We start from the raw sequence: 19,829 nt of genomic DNA on the forward strand, positions 1-19,829 counted from the left end.
TGATTTGTAAATAGAGGAAGTTAAAACACAATTACTTTTGCTAAAATCAAAATAAAATTTTACAGATTTAGGGAAATTTCTGGAATGTCTACCGACAAAACTGACAGCTGTATGAAACTGGACAAGTACACGTGACTGCTGGAAGATGGAATGCAAGTTGCCGGGATTGTTGACATTTTTACTCGTTGTTCGGGAATGTTTTTGTAGTAGCGATTTATATACCGATAACTCCATTAAGTATGACGAAGAAGGATTTAGAAAGAATATAGGAAATTCTGTACATTTTGTTAAATTTTACGCCCCTTGGTGAGTAGAAAAAAGTTGCTGCATGGCACTGAATGGTACAGAGATTGCTTGGAAATTATCTGATTTATGTGTATTCTGCTTAACTTGGAACTTGTAGCCAAACATCAAATAACTTTTCTCTTGTTTTGAGTTGTAATCACTTATTACAAGATTGTTTCCTCATTTGTTAGGATATAACCTCTTATATTTCATTAATTACATGGATTCAAAGAGTCTGCTCATCTGCTGATATTAATACTAATATAATACATGATTTTACATCCAACTCCACGCATTATACGTCTTAATAGCAACTTGTTTAATTATGGTAGCTTAAAAGGTTCTCAAAATTATAACAAAATTATATATTTACACACAAATATACTGTTTTTATTGAAATTATCATCAATAGAATGTCAATTTAATATGTGAACAAGTAGGAACTTTTCTATTAAGCATCTTATCTTGGTTTTGTTAGCAAGTTTCTAGTAGTGTTTTGGGTAATCTTATATAGGATGATTGAAAATAATGTATATATGCTTTAAAAATTTATATTCCATGAACAACATACACAATTTTAAAGTATCTTTATGACATTTTAAAGTGAAGAAATAGTAATTTTTTTTTTTGCAAGAAGTAAATTTGATCTTTTTGTATGGAACAACTGGATCTTACTGATACAATAGTACATACATACATACATACATACATCTCAAGCTTTTCACTTTCTTTGACTTGTGGGTGGGCACTAACAGACTTTTTCTCAGGTTCACAATGGAGTGGCTGGGAGTGATGAAGGACAGGGTCGAGAGGTGATGTTACACTGAATATCAGAAACATACTTGATATACATTACTAGTGTTTCTTCAATAGTAGCCCATGTTAGCTGTACATTATTGTATAATAGTGGAGAATTGTAATATGTATTAATAGATAAGTAGGAAAGTTGCTTATTAGTATGGGATTATGTCAACAATGAATATCCTGATCACTTCGATAGGTTGCTTTTGAATTTTCTCCAAGATCTTTTATACGTTTGGATTTTGTGTGGGATATTTCAAAAACCATGCATACAGTCACAAATTAGAAATATTGGAGCAAATCTAGATAACAATACAACAGAAAACAAACAGAAGTTTGCTTCCCTTTTGCCTTTCTCTGTAGATCAGTTGGTGAGATGTGTATTCATGTTCATGGTGGACATTTTGAACATTTTTGTTGTTGTAAAAGTTTGTTTCTCTTAGTGTAAACTCTTTTAATATATTTTTTTTAATCGTATTTTAATATCATTCATAAAATTAAATTTTTGAAGACAAAGTCTGTCCAAAAAAGAAACCACCATTTATTTATCTTGTGTTCCAGACTTCACTTTCTTGGAGACTGACCTTTCTTTTTAGGCTACTGGTCGCCAGAAATTAAAAAAGTCCTTTTAAAAACATAAAAAATATATCCAATTAAAATTACAAGAATTTCTAAAAATGGAACTGGTGACATACGGACTTTGTCTTCAGAAACTTAATTTGCCGTTTGGATGAAAATTTACATATTTATTTATGGCAAACAAAGTACTGGTGGTTAGAGCATATTGTCAGTAATAGCATAACTGTTTTTATTTTTAACTGTATCCTGGCACCATGATGGGTGCCATGGGTCTAGAAATCCACTGTAATTTTCTAATATTTTATACAATATGTATATATTTAAATTAAATTATATACAAGAGCAGTTTTTTCAAGCTCTGATGGTCCATAAAACAAAGACAAGAATAAATGACAAAATGAATTTATTACCAAAAGTTAAGTACAAACATGGTTACTTTTTGACATAATCACCGTGAAGATTGAGGCATTTGTCGTATCTGTGGACGAGCTTTTCCATCCCCTTGTCATAGAATGTTTCCGCCAATGACTTGAGATGGGCCCTAACGTTTTGAAGATTGTCATTAGTCTCAAATCTTGCTGCTAGCCACATTTTCAGTTCAGGAAAGAGGTGGAAGTCTTCACACACTAAAAAGTTCCAAGCTGGGTGGAAATCTTCACCGCCTTTAAATATCCAGAGTATAACCCCGATTTAGTGCCGAGCAACTTCCATTTAAAATTATTGTAATTATGTTATTTATTATCTGAGAACATTGTAACTTATATTAAAACATTGGAAAATTGTCCAAGTTTTGCATTTGTTCATTACAATTTCTCAATGTGTGCACCTCCTGCCACAATGCACAGCCAACTGACACTCAAATTCTTATGTTTGCTATAACATCTGTTGTCACTCTTTCACAGCACCCACAATTTTACTCCTGCAATTTCACAGCTGTTATTCTGTAGCTTCTTCAGATTATTCATACTGCACAGTGATGAGTAATTGTAACATTGAAAACTGCAGATCACAAAATGCCTTCTTGTGTTGCCATTTTTGTTTACAGTCTTTCCTTCAGGTAGTAGACAATGAGATATTTAAATGCAGATGGGACACGAAACTCTGAGAGTTAAGAGTTAGTCTATCGATTGATGTATGTCACCTATTTTTTTTGGTAATAATTAACATAATTACATTAATTTAAACGGTAGAATTTATTTTGGAAGATCCTATAAATAACTTTACAAGAAATACATTTCAAAGATTGATAAGAAAGATTTCTGATCTTGAAACTTAAAATACACTTTGTATTAATATGAAAGATGTTAATTTTCTATGAAAAAATTGAATATTAATTATGTGTATATTTTGAACATTATCATTTATGAAAGCAGCTGAATATCATCAATGGTTTGCCTCTTGACAGGTGTGGCCATTGTAAGCGACTTGCACCAATTTGGGATGAATTGGCAGAGAAATACAACAGACCCGGAGAAGAGAAGCTTGTTATTGCTAAAGTGAGTTCTTGTGTGTATTATTTATTAAATTATAGTTTTATCAAAAGCTGCATTGATTTTCATTTTTATCAAGATATCATGATGTGAGCGAGACAATTTTATATCAAATATAGAATAAACAATAACTTTCAATCTGTTAGAATGTTATTAAGCTATCAGAGATCCAAACAGACAAGTAGATGAAATAATCCTTTATGATGTCAGACTGGATTTTCTGCTAATTATGAAAGATGCTGTTTCAGATGGCAGCATATATGTTACATTGATAAATATGAAATTAGGAGTTCTGTGAGAAGAAAATACCTAGACTCTAACATGTCTTGATATTCTTCTTTACTTCTCTATTACATATTTTCTTCTTGCTCAGGAGCAAAAAAAGCACTTGCAGGTTATTTCACAAATCTTTGTTGGGAAGTGTCTGTTGCCTGTTACCTAACTGGGACACTGAAGCATTTAAAAAGAGTATGTCTTCATCTTTAATGTGCTTCATAGGTTATAAGAGGTTAATTAGGTTATATAAGAGTGTTAACACTCTTATATAACCTAAATAACCTCTTATAAGAGTTAATGCTCATTTAATCTACATTTGCCACACACACTAGCCTAAACTCAACCTTTCTACTGTGCACCACAATAGTCTGTATCACAAATGTATGGATGTACCCTAACATAAGAATTGAAATAAATTTTATTCTATAGATCTTGATCAAAGGATTAGAACTTACTTTTATGTATTTATATATAAAATATAATGTAAATTCTTAATCTGTTTCAGGTTGATTGCACAATGGAAACTGCTCTCTGTTCAGAACAAGGAGTCACTGGTTATCCCACGTAAGATTTATATGCATTTATCAACATTAAATCTATTGTATTTTTACTAGCTCAATATAAATATTTTCTCTGTTCCAGACTAAAATTTTTCAAGAAAGGTACAATCGAAGGACATAAGTACAGAGGTCCACGAGATATTGCTTCTCTAGAAGCTTTTATCGCTAACAGTCTGGGAAAAGAAAACGTTGAGTATTTTAATTAAATTTAAGTCTTGAAATGTTTGAATTATGTAACCAAATTGTAAAGAAAAAGTTTGGTTTATAGAATGTTGACAAATTTTGCAGATAAGTTTCAGGACGATTGTTTCTTGTTGCACAAAATTGGATGGCTTTGGGTATAAACAATCTGTTAACTGTGGCAATGAATGCATTTCAGTATGCATCAATCTTGACCACAACCAATGCATTGGCGAATGAATGGTTTAATAAGCTTTTACTGGAATATCTTGCAATCTAACAAGATGGCAGAAACAAATAGCATTGTATCTACTTTATTACTTTATCAAAATAACTTTGAGTTAATGCAGATGAATAAAAAAATGTGTTAATAATAACAGTGGAGGCAGTCATATTGCTTCATTAGAGCTCACCATGTCTAGAATCCAAAGAGTGAGATGTGAATCATTTGCTGCACCGATGAACTTATCAATGAATATCAGAACATATTTTAGTATATTGCATCACCAATATGCTGTTTGATGCATATTGGAATATACCCAATATCAGAATTTTAAAATGCAAAAAATTAAATGATCTAAAGTGTTTCATTCATATCTGTAGAAAATTTTCTAAAGGAGAGTTGAACAATCATTTAATGAAGTGGAAAATATGATAAATCATGAATTAATTTCACAACTGTCTCATATTTTCCCACATTGATCCTATAATATACTTTTGATTGAATGCATATAAGAGTACAGTTACGAACTTTAGATGAATGCACATTAACACATTATAAAATATTTCTTAGATGTTATCTATTTGCTATCTTCATCTGGTATATAATGTAACCTTTAGGTGCTCCCATAAATAATAATCATAGAATATGATCTCCACATGCACTTCTTGAGACAATGCATTTCATTGTGTTAGTTATGAAATACAGTGTAAAGAATTGTCGTATTTGGACACTTCACTCCTTTAGATACGTTACAGGTAGAAACAGAAGTTTAACCTCTCTTAGAAAAATTAGAAATATATTTATGATTAGAAAAATTTTAGGAGGATATTTGTGTTGAAATACTGAAATAATGTAAATTTAGTAGAAGATAGAATTAAATTTCTAAAAAAGTTTCAATTGTCAGATCATTGAAAAGACTCCCGAACCTCCAAAGCCGATCAACGATGTCATTCAACTCACTGATGACACCTTTCACAAATTCATCGAGAGGGGAACTCACTTTGTCAAATTCTATGCCCCGTGGTGCGGACACTGTCAGAAACTGATTCCCATTTGGAAAGAGTTGGCAAACAGCTTAAAATTTGATGGATCTATAAAGATATCTGAGGTATTGTTTCATTGAAATTTTATTCCTAACTATAATTATGTTGTCATTATGAAGCTTGTTTTATCTCTGAGATATATAACTGTGTTTATTTATATCTGTATAAGTAATACAGGCTTATCATAACATGCTATGAAGCTTCTCAGACACTTTTAATTATGCAAAATTTTGAAAAACAGGATTTAATGGAGTCAAAAGACAAAGATTTGTTACATTTGGGTTGATATGCAACCATGTTCTGTTATAGATAGATTCTTCCTGAGAGCTTTTTCGTACACAGTCTGATATTTTGTACGATACTGATTTGATATGATTTATGATAAACATACAGCTCTTACACTTTATTTTTAACCAGTTTTAATTGGTTTCAAGGATTTTATGTTTTACTATCTTTTTAATCAAAAAACTTTTTATACATTTTAACGAAATTATATTTATTTTTACAGTTTTACATATACTAGCCTGTGGTTTTAAACAATTTAACAAAAATAATTTTATTTCTACAGTTTTACTTCTTTTACCCAAAGGTTTTAATAATTAATTATTCCAGCTGTCACTATAATACTTTTTAGGACTGAAGAGGGGCATTAAGCCCAAAATGCATATACTTTTAAATTATAAAAAATAAACCTACTTTTTCCTCAAAAAAGTAGGTTTATTTTCTATAATTTAAAAGTATATGCATTTTGGGCTTATTGCCCCTCTTCTTTGTTCTCAACAACAACTTTGTTCTTTAGAATGTTTTTATAATGATAAATAAATGACATTGTAAAACAAATTTGTTTTTAATTTATAAATTTTCTTTTATAATTATTCTTGCAAAACAAAGTATTAAAAATTCTTCAAATATGTTAAAAAAGTACTTGTATAAATTTGCAGATTGACTGTACGGCCCACCATACGGCCTGTGGTGAATTCGAAGTCAAAGCCTATCCCACATTGCTATGGATTGTTGATGGAAAAAAGGTAGGATTTTATGGTCAAAATCCCATGTTATCAAATTGAAATTTTAAATATTTACATCAGCTTTTGAAGTTTAAAAATAAATATTTTTGTCCTTTAAAAAATTTAACCAGTATTAATTAAGTATGTAATGTCTACTTTATTATTTATCCTTTCCTGCATAAACACAAATCACAATCCACAAATTCATATGATTATGGATTATGACAAATAGGTATTCTTACTATTCAAACAGGTAAAGTGAATGACCAGACGAAATTTTAATATGGCATGATTGTGATACAGTCGACCCCCCTATAACGTACGTTCCTATAACGGAAATTCCTATAACGTAGCGAAAAAATTGTAGCAACTTTCGTATAATGTACCTCCTATAACGTCGTTTCGCGACAAGATTGATAGAGTCTGGACCAATAGTGGATGAGCAGCCGAACTACTTTCCTCCGACCCTGCGCCACGCTACGGAGCGGCTAAATTGAGTTTGCTATCGTCTGTTTAGTATTATATATAAATTATATATAAATTAGGTACTGTACATATAATTATATATTAATTATATATAAATTAGGTACTGTATATATAATTATATATTAACTTAATTTATTGTAACTTNTGGTGAATTCGAAGTCAAAGCCTATCCCACATTGCTATGGATTGTTGATGGAAAAAAGGTAGGATTTTATGGTCAAAATCCCATGTTATCAAATTGAAATTTTAAATATTTACATCAGCTTTTGAAGTTTAAAAATAAATATTTTTGTCCTTTAAAAAATTTAACCAGTATTAATTAAGTATGTAATGTCTACTTTATTATTTATCCTTTCCTGCATAAACACAAATCACAATCCACAAATTCATATGATTATGGATTATGACAAATAGGTATTCTTACTATTCAAACAGGTAAAGTGAATGACCAGAGGAAATTTTAATATGGCATGATTGTGATACTATGTATGATGGTTCCAGCATTTCAGATGGAAATTCTAGATTTTTCAACCTATTTTGTTGCAATCACTGATCCCTCAGAGTGGTAGGGTGCCACCTTAGCTGCTTTGCCATCTGGCCATCAATTTCTATGATGCTACTGTATAAGCATGGACTAAAGTTCTGGCACCTCACTGAATCCACAATCAGATGAAGCTGTTCTGTAGTCAAAAGAGAAATCCTATTGCTTGTGGGGATATAAGTAATAAGATGCTCAGTGTTTAGTATTTATATAAAATAACAGTATAATAGTTTGACAGATCATTAATATTTGGCTATGACTTACTTCTTTGGGCTGACTACATGGTCTTTAGTTTGCTGCTACCTTATGATAAGAAATCTGATCCAACTCAAGAATAAGGATCAAATTCAAGTTAGTAAGTTATAAACATTTATAAATTTTAACATAAATATTAAATTTTAGCACATGTTCACAGTATATTTTAAACTAGAATTTTCCACTTTATCAGCAAGCACACTTAGAAATATTTGAAACTAAAGTATTATTTTATTAGCCATAATATATCCTTTGTTACTTTATATGTTTAGTCACTTTGACATCCTGCCGTTAACAGTTGCATCTTTCCTGTATTGAAACCATGCTTATCTCTTCCAATTTTGATGAATTCTTGTTCAGTTTTTCATTTTGTGTTCTAGAGGTGGCTTCTACTTAATCCTTCTTTTCTTCTTTACTTTAAAACAATAATGAAGGTAAGTTACAATGCTTAAATATTTTATTATTCTTTCTATAAACTTGACTTTGTTATATAAAGGTTTCTCATAAAGACATACAAAATTTCTGAGTTTGGGTAGCATTTCTTATAAGTAAAGCCTTTAAATTTGGTGTAAAATAACCATTTTATACATTCAGTTAGAGGGCTGCTTTAAAAAGTATTTACCTTGAGATTAAGACTTTGATGGCCCAAAATTGTTTAACTGAGAAAGATTTTTATTTTGGATAACTTATTTTTGCCCATCCTATATTTTATCACATTTTGAGTTTAATTTAAATGGGAGAGAGTTTATCTTCATTAATTTTTATGAAGAGAGAGCATCTGTATGCACATTATTCTGTAACTGAACAATATGTTTAGAGGCACCACATTCACAAACAGGTTTATAGGTGAGATACTCATGACCTAGATGATGATAATATATGAACAAAACTTAAATTATTCACAATTATTCAGTAAAATGCTTGCTTAAATTTCTCAGAATAGTCATGTCCCATTATCAGAAGGAATAATGGTGTGGTTACTTGATCCACTACAGATGATGTACTGAAATATGAACTTGGGTAACAAAAACTGACAGATTAAGTAATGAAAATATTCTAAATTAGGTAGAAAAATATGAAGGATCCAGAACACATGAAGATCTGAAACTTTACGTCAGCAAGATGAAAGAACAGGAATTTGGAAACAATAAAGACAGTGTAGAAGGAGCAATTCCAGAGAGTGTTTCCAGACCAGTAGGTATCTTATCAATGTGAAATTTACTATGGAATTCTGACCTCATTAAAATATTTGTTCAGAAAGATGACAACTAAAAGTGAAAAAAAATTATCCTTTAAAAAGTTCAAAGTAATTCCCTACAGAGAGAGAGAATTTAAATATATGTAAAAGAGTTATTTTCTAATATTTTAGGAAATGGCAATTATACAGCTAACAGAAAATGATTTTGAAGAGACGATAGAAACGGGAGTGACTTTCGTCAAGTTCTTTGCTCCCTGGTAAGTACTTTTTGATGTATTTTGCCATCCTTTCTAATTGGGTCGGTATTGATCGATAAAAATACTGTCTTCCTAGGTGTGGACACTGTCGCAATTTGGAGCCAACGTGGAACCATCTCGGACAGAAGTTCTCAATGAATGACAGAATCAAGATTGCTAAAGTTGACTGCACATTACATGAAAATTTATGCAGTAAACATAAGGTAAATGAAAAACAACCTTTTTTAAAAAAAGAATTTAATCCATTTTCCAATTTTTTCACCATCTTGACCATAATGATATATCAAAAAGTACATCATTATGGTCAAGATCTAAATCAATTGATTAACAGAACACTGTTTTACTTGAAAGTTTCATGTTGTTATCAGTTAACATTTTTAAGACTTGTAGATTACAAGAAATTTCTTAACATATAGAATACAAAAATATAAATAAATGTTGCTAAATTAACAGGTGCTTTCTACAAGAATTATTTTCATCTTCATCAGGTTGATAAAGATGGTTAATGTTCTTTTTTTAATATGAATATGAAATTATTCCAATGGTATTAATGCTTTGGAACGAAACCAACGATGGAATGTAACATAAAAATTTTTAAATAAAATACTCACGGTTATAATGCGCATGTGCTATAACTCATCAAAACGTGGAGCTAGATATGTTGTCTTAGGCTGTTATATAAGTTTACCCACAAAGGGGGCAAATCAAATATAGAGGCGTTGCATGGATTTAGTATGTTGGTAAGGAGAGCCTCCCAAATATACACGAAGTTTCCATTATTACAATGTCTTAGCATCACCACCTGGCCCCACAACGGGATGTGTTGATGTTGCAACACCATTCTAGCAAGCTCAGTATCACATTTGCCTGCCCTGATAGAACACTGATGTTCCAAAATACAACAAGACAACATTCTGGTTGGCGCACCAATATAGTGGGTGTGACCACCTGATGTATTTTCCAATGGGATAGAATAAACCCCAGATCTTTCCAGTGTGGAAACAGGATCTCTGTCATTGGATAGTAACCTCCTAAGATTTGACTGTGGAGAGACTGGTAGAAAGAGCACATGCCACCTAAAAGTATGGCAAATGCGGACAGTGGTATGGCCATAAAATGGTACAAAAGCATTAATACCGTTGGAATAATTTCATATTCATATTCAAAAAAGGACATTAACTATCTTTATCAATCTGACGAAGATGAAAATAATTCTTGTCGAAAGCGCTTGTTAATTTAGCGACATTTATTTGTATTTTAACGCCTGTATGTTAAGAAATTTCTCGTATTAAATGATCGGCGTGCTGTCCAATTCTGATTTATAGTTAACTTGTAGATTAAATTGTCACGATGCTGAGAATTTACAATTTTACTTTCTTGGTGATTGGTCAAATTTGATACCCCCAGTTCTTTGAAATTCTCAACATTCCAGTACTCCTAAGCCTAAAAATGTAAAAAGTGCCTTACAAAATTCTATGTCGGAATCTGTTTTGTATTATATCTTTGGACTCGATGAACCAAAAATTTGAAACTTAGTTGATTTATTTCTATATAAGAGCTACTGATAATATTAAATTTTGGTAGTTAAATGTCAAAGGTGTGGGGATATAGAGGGGTCATGTCATATCTCAAGTGGGGTCAAACTTAACAAAAGTTTTAATTACTATTACCATTTACAATTTCTTTAAAAACTTGTTCCTACCCAGTGATGGGATTCAAATAATTTAACAACTAGTTTGCTACACTAGTGACTATTTTAAGCATAAAAATAATATTAGTAAGTTTATGTGCAGGGTCTTACAGTATTTTTTTCATAACAAATTGGTACATTGGTAAACAGCAAAGTCATTGCATTTACCAGCTGTGAGTATTCAAATGAGAAATCAAGAAATGTTAAGAAATATTTTTAACCAACAATTGGTTAAAAACAATCTTAACATAATAAAAAGTGTTATAAAGATATTGCATAAAAATCTTTAAATATTCCTGATAAAAAGCAAGAATAAAAGTATGAAAATATCTTAAATTATAGTCATTTCATTGGCATCTTCTTTTGTGGCTTGCTTTGCTTTTTTCTGAGGATTGTTTGCAAACCTGGGACACTCCAGCAATAGAAATCAATGTCCTAATATTGGAAACATGTTTATTGTCCTACATTTACCAGATCAAGAAACACAGATGTTTTTGCCAGAGCTTATCATATATATCCACAAGTCAAGCAGAAAATGTCAGATGCTTGGTTGTGATAGGTGGTCGCAGGTCAATGATGAGTTCTCACTCACAGCTGCTCTATTGCATAGGCTCTTGCCTTTCACCCCAGTCTTCATTGAGCCATTAAAAAGTTGACACTCTCATTCCAAAGCATAGATTTTTGCAATAAATTGCCTGAACAACAGTACAATTTTAACAACCAGTTTGCAAAACTAAAAATGTTTTATGAATCAGTTCTTTTTAGTGCAAACTGGCCAAATTCTATTGCTATTTCTACCTTCACAAATAAGTCTTTTGCTTTTTTTTTTTTATAATAAAATCTCATAACAGATGGCCCTACATATAACTTTAACTTTGCAAATTACAAGTGCCAGGAAAGTCATGCAAGAGCCCTTGCCATGTTTTTACTTAGTTTGAAGTCCTTGACATTTAAACTAAAGATATATTTGATAATTGAGAGTAATTTTAGTGTTGTTTTTAATGTCAGCAATTTTATACAGTTGAGAATTGTAATGTTTTATCGCTTTACATTGATTCTAATATGAATGTGGGTTCATCTGTGAATTTATTAATACTTTATTTCAAAAGGATATTTTATTAGTGGTTGGGTACTATTGGTAGCGCTATCGGTACTATTGATGTTTTAAAAATATCAACGCTATCGATAGTTCAATTTTCTATACAACTTTTCACATGAAACTNTACCTTTGAATAAATGCCATCTATTCTTTCTAAATTTGACCATTAGCCACGAAGTTCTGTTATCTTTATTTTCTGATGGACATTCTACAATTAATTAATCTAATATTTGGGAGTATTTCGAAATTGATGAGAAAGGCAAACATCTTCAAACATCTACCAAGTCAGCTTCAACATTTAGATCTTGAGAATTAGAAAACTCATCATCAAAGTGGCCATTGACATGACAAGAAAAAGTAAGTCAATATTTCACCAATGATCGAGATGTTTTCCATATCAATAGCAAAATGGCAACTAATATAAATAAAAAATTGGCAATATTCATTGCATGTGATTCACAACTGTATTCTATTGTTAAAGATAAGGGATTTGTGCAATTTATACACAAATAAGAACCAAGACATAAACTACCCTCACCAAACTATAATAGCAACATATTTGTGCCCAACTTATACAGTGTAAAGAAAAATTTCAAGTTATGGTCGATATAGTGAAACATGTATCCATAACCTTCAGATATGTGGACTTCTATAAATAATCTGTCATATTTAACTGTAACGTGCCATTTTATTTCTAATGATATATTTACATTGTGTATACTTGAAATGCTGATAGCAGCTACTGCTCATACATCAGAGAATATAACAAATTTGTTGGAAGAAGTTCTTTTAAAATGGTCTCTAGAAGATAAAATCGTATGCATAACTACCGATAATGCAACCAACTTGTTAGGTGCTTGCAGCATATTAAAAATTGGGAATCTGTCTTGTTTTGCCCATTGCTTACACCTCGTTGTTTGGGATGCTCTAGTAGGAGATGAAGAACTGATAAGAATAAAGAAAAAATGTAAAGAAATTGTAATTCACTTTAAAACCTCAACCAAAGCTTCTGATAAACTCCAAGATATCCAAACCGAACAAGGAAAAACGCCTAAAAATGTAATTCAGAAAATGGTAATTTGTTGGAATAGTTATCTAAATATGATAAGAAGATTATTAGAATTAAAAGATTATATAGGACTCACTCTTATTTCATTACCAAAATCTCCTTTGCCACTGACAGCTGAAGAAATTATAGTTTTACAAGAAAGTTGTAATTGTTTGGAATCTTTTGAATGAGCAACTAACAGTGTCTCTCGTGATATGTACGTTATTATATCTTCAATTGTTTATGGACCTCACGTCAAGCTAAAGACACTAGAAGATTCTGTTACTACAGAATGTAGTAAAAAGTTATTGTAATCATTAAAAGAAGTAATCGAAAGATTAAATGGTTACAAAACACAAATTGTATGTGTCATTTCAACAATTTTTCAAAAGAACTTCAAAAGAACAAATGAACTTGCAAATGTAATAAAGTCAACTTCAATGGATGCCAAACCGTCTGGACTCAAAAATGAACAAGAAAATAAAGAAATAAGCCTAAATAATGCACCTGATGTTTTTGATTTTTTAAAAAAGAGTAGACATTCACCAAATATAAATAATTCAACAGTGGATGCAATTATTGCTTTCCAGCAGTATATCGAATGACCTATCGAGCCTCCAGATTCCAACCCGCTTCAATTTTGGGTCAACAATGGTAGATATCCTTATTTTGATAATATGAAAACATTTTATCACAAATATGGTTGTATTTGTGGTTCCTCTGTCAGCTCTGAGATGGCCTTCTCGACAGCCGGAGACATTATCTCTGAGAAGAGAAGTTAAGAAATGTAAACTAATATTTCTTTAAAAAAATCATTTTTTAATTGAAGTATAGTTTGTTTTTTCTTAAATAAATCTGATTGTTTGCTATCTGTCTTTATTTGACATCCATTTTAAATAGGTTAGTAACTGATTTCAGATCTCTGATCTGAAATCAGTTACTAACCTATTTAAAATCTCAGATCTATTTAAAATCTTCAGATCTCTGATCTGAAATCAGTTGCTAACCTATGTAAAATGTAACTAATAGTATCAATACTATTGATGTTTTGTATAAAAATATTGATAGATATCGATGGGCATTGCTATCGATAGTATACAACCACTATATTGCATGGCAATCCTTAGGGATTAGTTTCTAAAATTATAATTATTCATCTGTGATTTTTGTGAAATTGTCTAATTAAAATATTACTGAATCTAAATCCAGAACTGGACTTGAGAAATTATTCAGAACTGGAGTTTGAGGAGAATTAAGGTTTTGGGACAATGACTTAAAATAATAATCTAACATGTCAAAAATCTGCAATTTAAGGTTTAAAGTCACCAGATATCCAATAGGTTAGAGTTGCTTTTAAAAGCAAAGAAACAAGATATTTTCCAAGCCATACTTGAGGTACAAATTTAATTTTTATACATTATTCTGTATGTACTGTATATGTAATTGTTATAATCATTTTATGTTCTGATGGAAAGTATAAGTTATTATATGTAATATTTCCACAAAATAAGTTAAGCATTTTATTGATTTTGGATCAGTGTCACACTTACATTGCAGTGACATCACTGACCACATGACACACTTGACCAGAAAATTTTCCTTAAATTGCATTTTTACATATTTTGGCAAATGGAGTACAGTAGGTGATCGGTTAATGAACATTTTTATGATCGGACAAAGAACACTTCACTGAACAAACATAAAAAAAAGCAACGGAAAATAACAAATACCAATTGATTTTCCCTTGTCTTCAGGTAATAATTTGAAACCTTTCAGAGTGCAGGAGATGTCAACATCAATGCTCAACCTGAAACCGATTGGACAGTGTTCCCCGAACTTTGAAACTCTCCATTGTAATTCCAGCTTTTTGTTTACTTTTCTGACAAATAATTTTTTTATAGCCTTCGCAAGACTGTCGGTCACTCCATAACTTTTGCATCGGTTTTTATTTTCTAAAGGTGAGAGTTTAACAAATACCCGACAGGACAGTTAATGTTTTAACACCAAAATTTTGAATTACATTCGGGACTCACATTTACATAATTCTTTCATGCGCTAGTTGATTTCTGTTCTCTGAATTTTTGTGAGTGCTTTTCTGAACTTCTTATTTCAAACAGAAATTGATAATATTATGGAGCATAAAAAGAGTGGAGTGTCAAGAACTGTGCTCACCATAGAAACCAAGCAAGAGATAATAGCCAAAGTAGAGAATGGGCAGAAGATGTCTGATGTTGCTAGGCAGTATGGCTTGAATAGGTCTACAGTAGGCATAATCTTAGCTAGGAAAGATATAATCAAGAAGGCTCAAAGAGCTAAAGGAGTAACGAAAATCACATATGAGAAACAAAGATGTTCCATCCATGAAAAAATGGAGAGTGCGCTTTTAATTTGGATAAAAGAAAGAGAAATGAAAAAAGATGTACAGTAACTAGTATGACTATCATTCAAGAGAAAGCTAGAGAAATTTTTGAAGAACTGGAGAAACAAACTCCACATTTGTCACATGAGGAGATAGAATTCAAAGCTACTACTGGATGGTTTTCAAAGTTTAGAAGAACTGGCATTAAACATATGGTAATTCACAGTAAGTCTGCTAGTGCAGACAAAGAAGAAGATGAGAAGTTCTGTCTCAAATTTGAAAAATTCATTAAAAAAGAAGGATACAACAAATTTCCAATTGTGATGAAACTGGTTTAATTTGGAAATGCATGCCGAACTGTACCTACATTACAAAAATAAGAGAAAAATATTTCTGGGCATAAGCTCACGAAAGACCAATTGACGTTACTTTCGGGAGCTAATGCTAGTGATGATATGGAGCTTATCGCACTTCTTGTCTATCACTCTGAGAACCCTAGAGCATTAAAAAAAAATTCCATAATTAAAGAAAAACTGCCAATGATGTGGAGATCGAATAAAAGGGCATGGGTCACACAGGCTCTTTTCAAAGAATGGCTGTTTGAAGTTTGTATTCCAAGCATCAAGGATTACCTTCAGACCAATAAATTGCCATTAAAAGCACTGTTGCTATTGGGCAATACACCAGGACACCCAAAAGACCTTGAAGATAATTTGCTGGAAGACTTTCTCTGGCTGACAGTTTAGTTTCTACCTTCGAATACCACTTCGTTGGTTCAACCAATGGATCAAAAGGTTATTGCAGGTTTCAAGAAATTGTACATTTGAGCACTGTTTTGTTGGTGTTTTGAAACATGCCAGTTCTCCTCAATGATGACATTAATTAAAAACATTTTGGAAAGAAAAATTTGATATTCTTTGAAGCTGTATGGCTCATTCAAAAGGCATGGTCAGAAGTCACTCAATGACAGTTGAATTCTGCTTGGCAGAAGCTGTGTCCCTCCTGCATTCAGGGAAAGAGAGATGATGTCCCTGAAATTATGGATGAAATTGTGACAACTGCTAGAGATCTGGAATTGGAAGTGAATAAAGTTGACATTGAATAGCTCATAATGGAATCTGAAACTGATCTGATGACAGAACTCCAAGAACACTTAAATGAAGAACACCAAGAAACTCAGCAAGATGTGTTTTCTTCTTCTGAAGAAGAAGATGAAAAAGGATCAATGCCAACATCTGCTATTAAAGTTCTTTTGAAGAAGTGGGAGGATGTCAGAACAACAGTCTTAGAATGGCATCCAAACCAAGTTGAGGTTAATAGGCTTGGGTATCTCTACAACGACAATGCTATTAATTATTTCCGAAAAATCCCGAAGAAGAGAGAAAAGCAATCGACATTGGACAGATTCTTTAACCCCTACAAATGGAAAAAACATGACTAATAAAAATGCAAGACTGTGTATATTATATATGTATTTTTATTATTACATATAAACAAACGTAGTAAGAAAGTATATATATTTTTATTCTTTGGAGTCTCCAGAACGAATTAATCAAATTCCCATAAAAACCTATGGTAAATCAATAATCGGTTAACGAACAAAGTCTTGGAATGGATTATGTTCGTTAACCAATCACCCACTGTATTTTAAACTTACTTCCTTAAATTTAAACTTTAAAAAATGAAAGCTGCATCGTGCCACTTCTACAACAAATTTAAAAAATCTTTCCCCAGTGACCATATGTTTTATTATCCAATTGGAAGTAATGATCTAACAAGCCTGTTGTTTAGAAAGTGTTATTGTCATCTAACATACATGCAATTCCTCTTTGTTTTATAAGGATGGAATTAAGGATTTGCTATTTTGTCAAAAAAAAATTCCTAGGGGAAATGTAAGATTAAAATTCATCAGGTAAATTCTAGATCTAAAAGAATACTTCCTTTGGGGTCTCTGTTGTTCTTAAAGTCCAACTTGAGCAACATCAAGTAAGAATGGCTGCAGAAGCAGCATCACAATGGCAAGCTTGACTTGAAGCTCTTTTCAATTCTTCAATCTATACTTTCTCATAAAAAAAACATTCCATCATGCTTGACAGAAGAATTTTGTTTCTTATCTTTACTGTATAAATTAAATTATATGACCTGATCATTGACACTGCAGTGCTCTTATAAATGCCAACTTGTTTTACTTATAAGAGCATGCAAGCTTCAGAAATTTGAAAATAAGCAATTTTCACATATAAGAGCATGCTGTTTCCACAGATCTATTGTGAGATTGTGTGAAAATTCTAATATGCTTAAAACATTACATAACAATTCAAAATTGGTAGGAACTCAGAATGCATATGCAATTTTCTGTTGCGTGACAGAAAATTGCATGCAAATTCTGAGACTAAAACTAGGTCTTGTTGCATATTTAATAGGCTGCCAAATAATGGCAACAATGTGCACATATGTACTAAAAACTATGCATACTTCATTTTCATTTCCAGGCTCTCATTTAAATTGTCTCTAAACATTTTTGTAAATTGCAATTAGTTCTCACCACTTTTATGTATTTTCTACAGGTCGATGGATATCCCACTCTCCTCCTCTTCAGAAACGGCGAGAGGATGGCAGAATACAAGGGAAACAGAGAATTGCCTTCACTGCACGATTTTGTGCTGGACCATCTACCTCACGATGAACTCTAAGCATTTCATCTTCCCACATTGATGAAATTCCCTAATTATAATTGCATTATCTGAAGAAAATCTACACTTCCTAAATACTGTTTTGGTTTTAAATTTCTAAAGTTAAATTTAAAAATATTTGGTAACTGATTCCGAGATACTAAGTTTACCAACTTGTAAACTTAGTATCTTGGAATCAGGTCCAGATTTAAATTAAATATCTCATCATTTCTTATGTTTAATCTGTCAGAAAGACAGAATATTCATATTCTGCATTGTAGTTATCAAATTCAAAAATTAATTATATAATTTTGATAACTGTGAGATGTGGATTTATAAGATTGCTTTGCAAGGTAGGATGTTACCTTTATACAGTATGAATCTCTCATCTACACAACATTTAAACAATTTAGCACATGAGATAAATTTATTAGCATAAATTTTCAAAAACTGTTTGATGCTCATCCAGTTACTGCATATCGAATGCCATGTCTCGGACACTTATTGGCCAAGACATCACATTCGTACATCTCTCGAGCGTGTCTTTATATTGTTTTGTGGTGAGCAATTCTGAGTATCAAAGCAAATTTTTTTTGTTCCATGATTTTTTAAACAGCTTTCAGAATGTAGTACACATCTGCAACATTATTTTGTATTGAAATTTAAGAACAAATGCACTACCATATCAGATTTGTAGAACCATAGAATATTCCATAATGCCAGATTTCAAATGTTATAATTATATAATGTACCGAGGATAGACTTACCTAGAAATAGATGTTTGGTTAATATTTATAATGATAAAACTATCGCCCATTGACGGTCAGGAGTTTAACAAATGCATTTACCCCAATGAATGAATAATTATAAGTTTTGTCGTCACTTGTTCATACACAATGTTAATTATGGAGTTGTAAAAAAAAATGTATTTTTATAAATAAAGCTGATGACATATTGTGTATTGGGTAATAATGTTTGTTTTTATTGTCTGCATAACAATTTTAATTAGTGTAATGAATTTCCTTCAAACCTACAGTTAAAAAAACTAGTAATACTAAATGCAAAGATTAAACATTTTTGGTAAGTGAAGTTTATTTAATCTATAAAAACAAAATACAGTGACAGTCATATTGTTGCTTTCAGATTTTAGCCTTTGAGACCTGGTCAATAGTACAATTTTTTTTTCCTTGTCCTAACTTTCCTATCAGTTTTCCTTAAAGTAAACCTGACGAAAGGCACCAACAAAAAAATTTGAAAATTTCAATATTCTAAAATCTGAGCAATTTGAGACAAACATGCTTGATTGAATAAAAAAATATATTGACGACAAAGTTTACACTTAAAAATAGTGAAATTTTGTACAGAGGATTTCTAAAACTGCATTAGAGTGAAAACAGAAGTTGTGTTGTACTGTACAAGGGATACTTGTACAGTACATCACAATTCAAAGATTCTTCAACTAATTAAGCTCCCATTCTGATCTTATTTATTTTCAGTCTGGAAATTGATGAGGTTAGTTTTAATGCATCATTTTCCTTCTAAAACTTGTGGCTGGTTGTGTGAACCAGCTACAAATTTGATTGTTACAAGCAATGAAATAAAGGATGATGCCAATCACTCTTACCAACAAGTGGGACTGAGCATTTTAATCCATTTGTTCTCAATAAGTAACAATACAGTTAATTGTCAAATCTTGTGATTCATCTTCACTCATTTTACATTTTTGAAGAGGAATGTAAAGTTACCAAACATCCAAGATTGAATTTTCTTTTTGTAGGCT

At 31.4% G+C, this 19,829-nt stretch overlaps 1 protein-coding gene across 2 annotated transcripts; it reads left to right on the plus strand.

Moving 5' to 3' along the window:
• Positions 1 to 95: 95 nt before the first annotated feature.
• On the plus strand, positions 96 to 19,018 carry LOC111629455 (thioredoxin domain-containing protein 5-like). Of its 2 annotated transcripts, XR_002757334.1 has the most exons (11): positions 96 to 306; positions 3,071 to 3,161; positions 3,937 to 3,995; positions 4,074 to 4,179; positions 5,299 to 5,502; positions 6,379 to 6,465; positions 8,792 to 8,920; positions 9,096 to 9,181; positions 9,258 to 9,384; positions 17,945 to 18,185; positions 18,236 to 19,018. XR_002757334.1 is itself a non-coding variant. In XM_023373365.1 (10 exons), exons 1-10 carry the CDS (start codon positions 146 to 148, stop codon positions 18,068 to 18,070), a joined length of 1,176 nt encoding a protein of 391 aa, XP_023229133.1. In that variant the 5' UTR covers positions 96 to 145; the 3' UTR covers positions 18,071 to 19,018. The 2 variants fall into 2 exon arrangements, 1 of the variants encoding a protein (XP_023229133.1); XM_023373365.1 differs by having other exon boundaries at positions 17,945 to 19,018.
• Positions 19,019 to 19,829: the final 811 nt, after the last annotated feature.

This window comes from Centruroides sculpturatus, unplaced genomic scaffold (genome assembly GCF_000671375.1).
Source record: "Centruroides sculpturatus isolate CEXI.00-Female unplaced genomic scaffold, Cexi_2.0 scaffold85, whole genome shotgun sequence".
Lineage (NCBI taxonomy): Eukaryota > Metazoa > Arthropoda > Arachnida > Scorpiones > Buthidae > Centruroides > Centruroides sculpturatus.

Excerpts from the sequence above, each read along its gene's own strand:
- LOC111629455 (XM_023373365.1), top strand. The coding sequence starts at position 146 with ATGGAATGCAAGTTGCCGGGATTGTTGACATTTTTACTCGTTGTTCGG. Across the intron at positions 4,180-5,298 it reads ACAGTCTGGGAAAAGAAAAC|ATCATTGAAAAGACTCCCGA; the intron begins GTTGAGTATTTT and ends TTCAATTGTCAG. Across the intron at positions 9,182-9,257 it reads GTCAAGTTCTTTGCTCCCTG|GTGTGGACACTGTCGCAATT; the intron begins GTAAGTACTTTT and ends CTGTCTTCCTAG.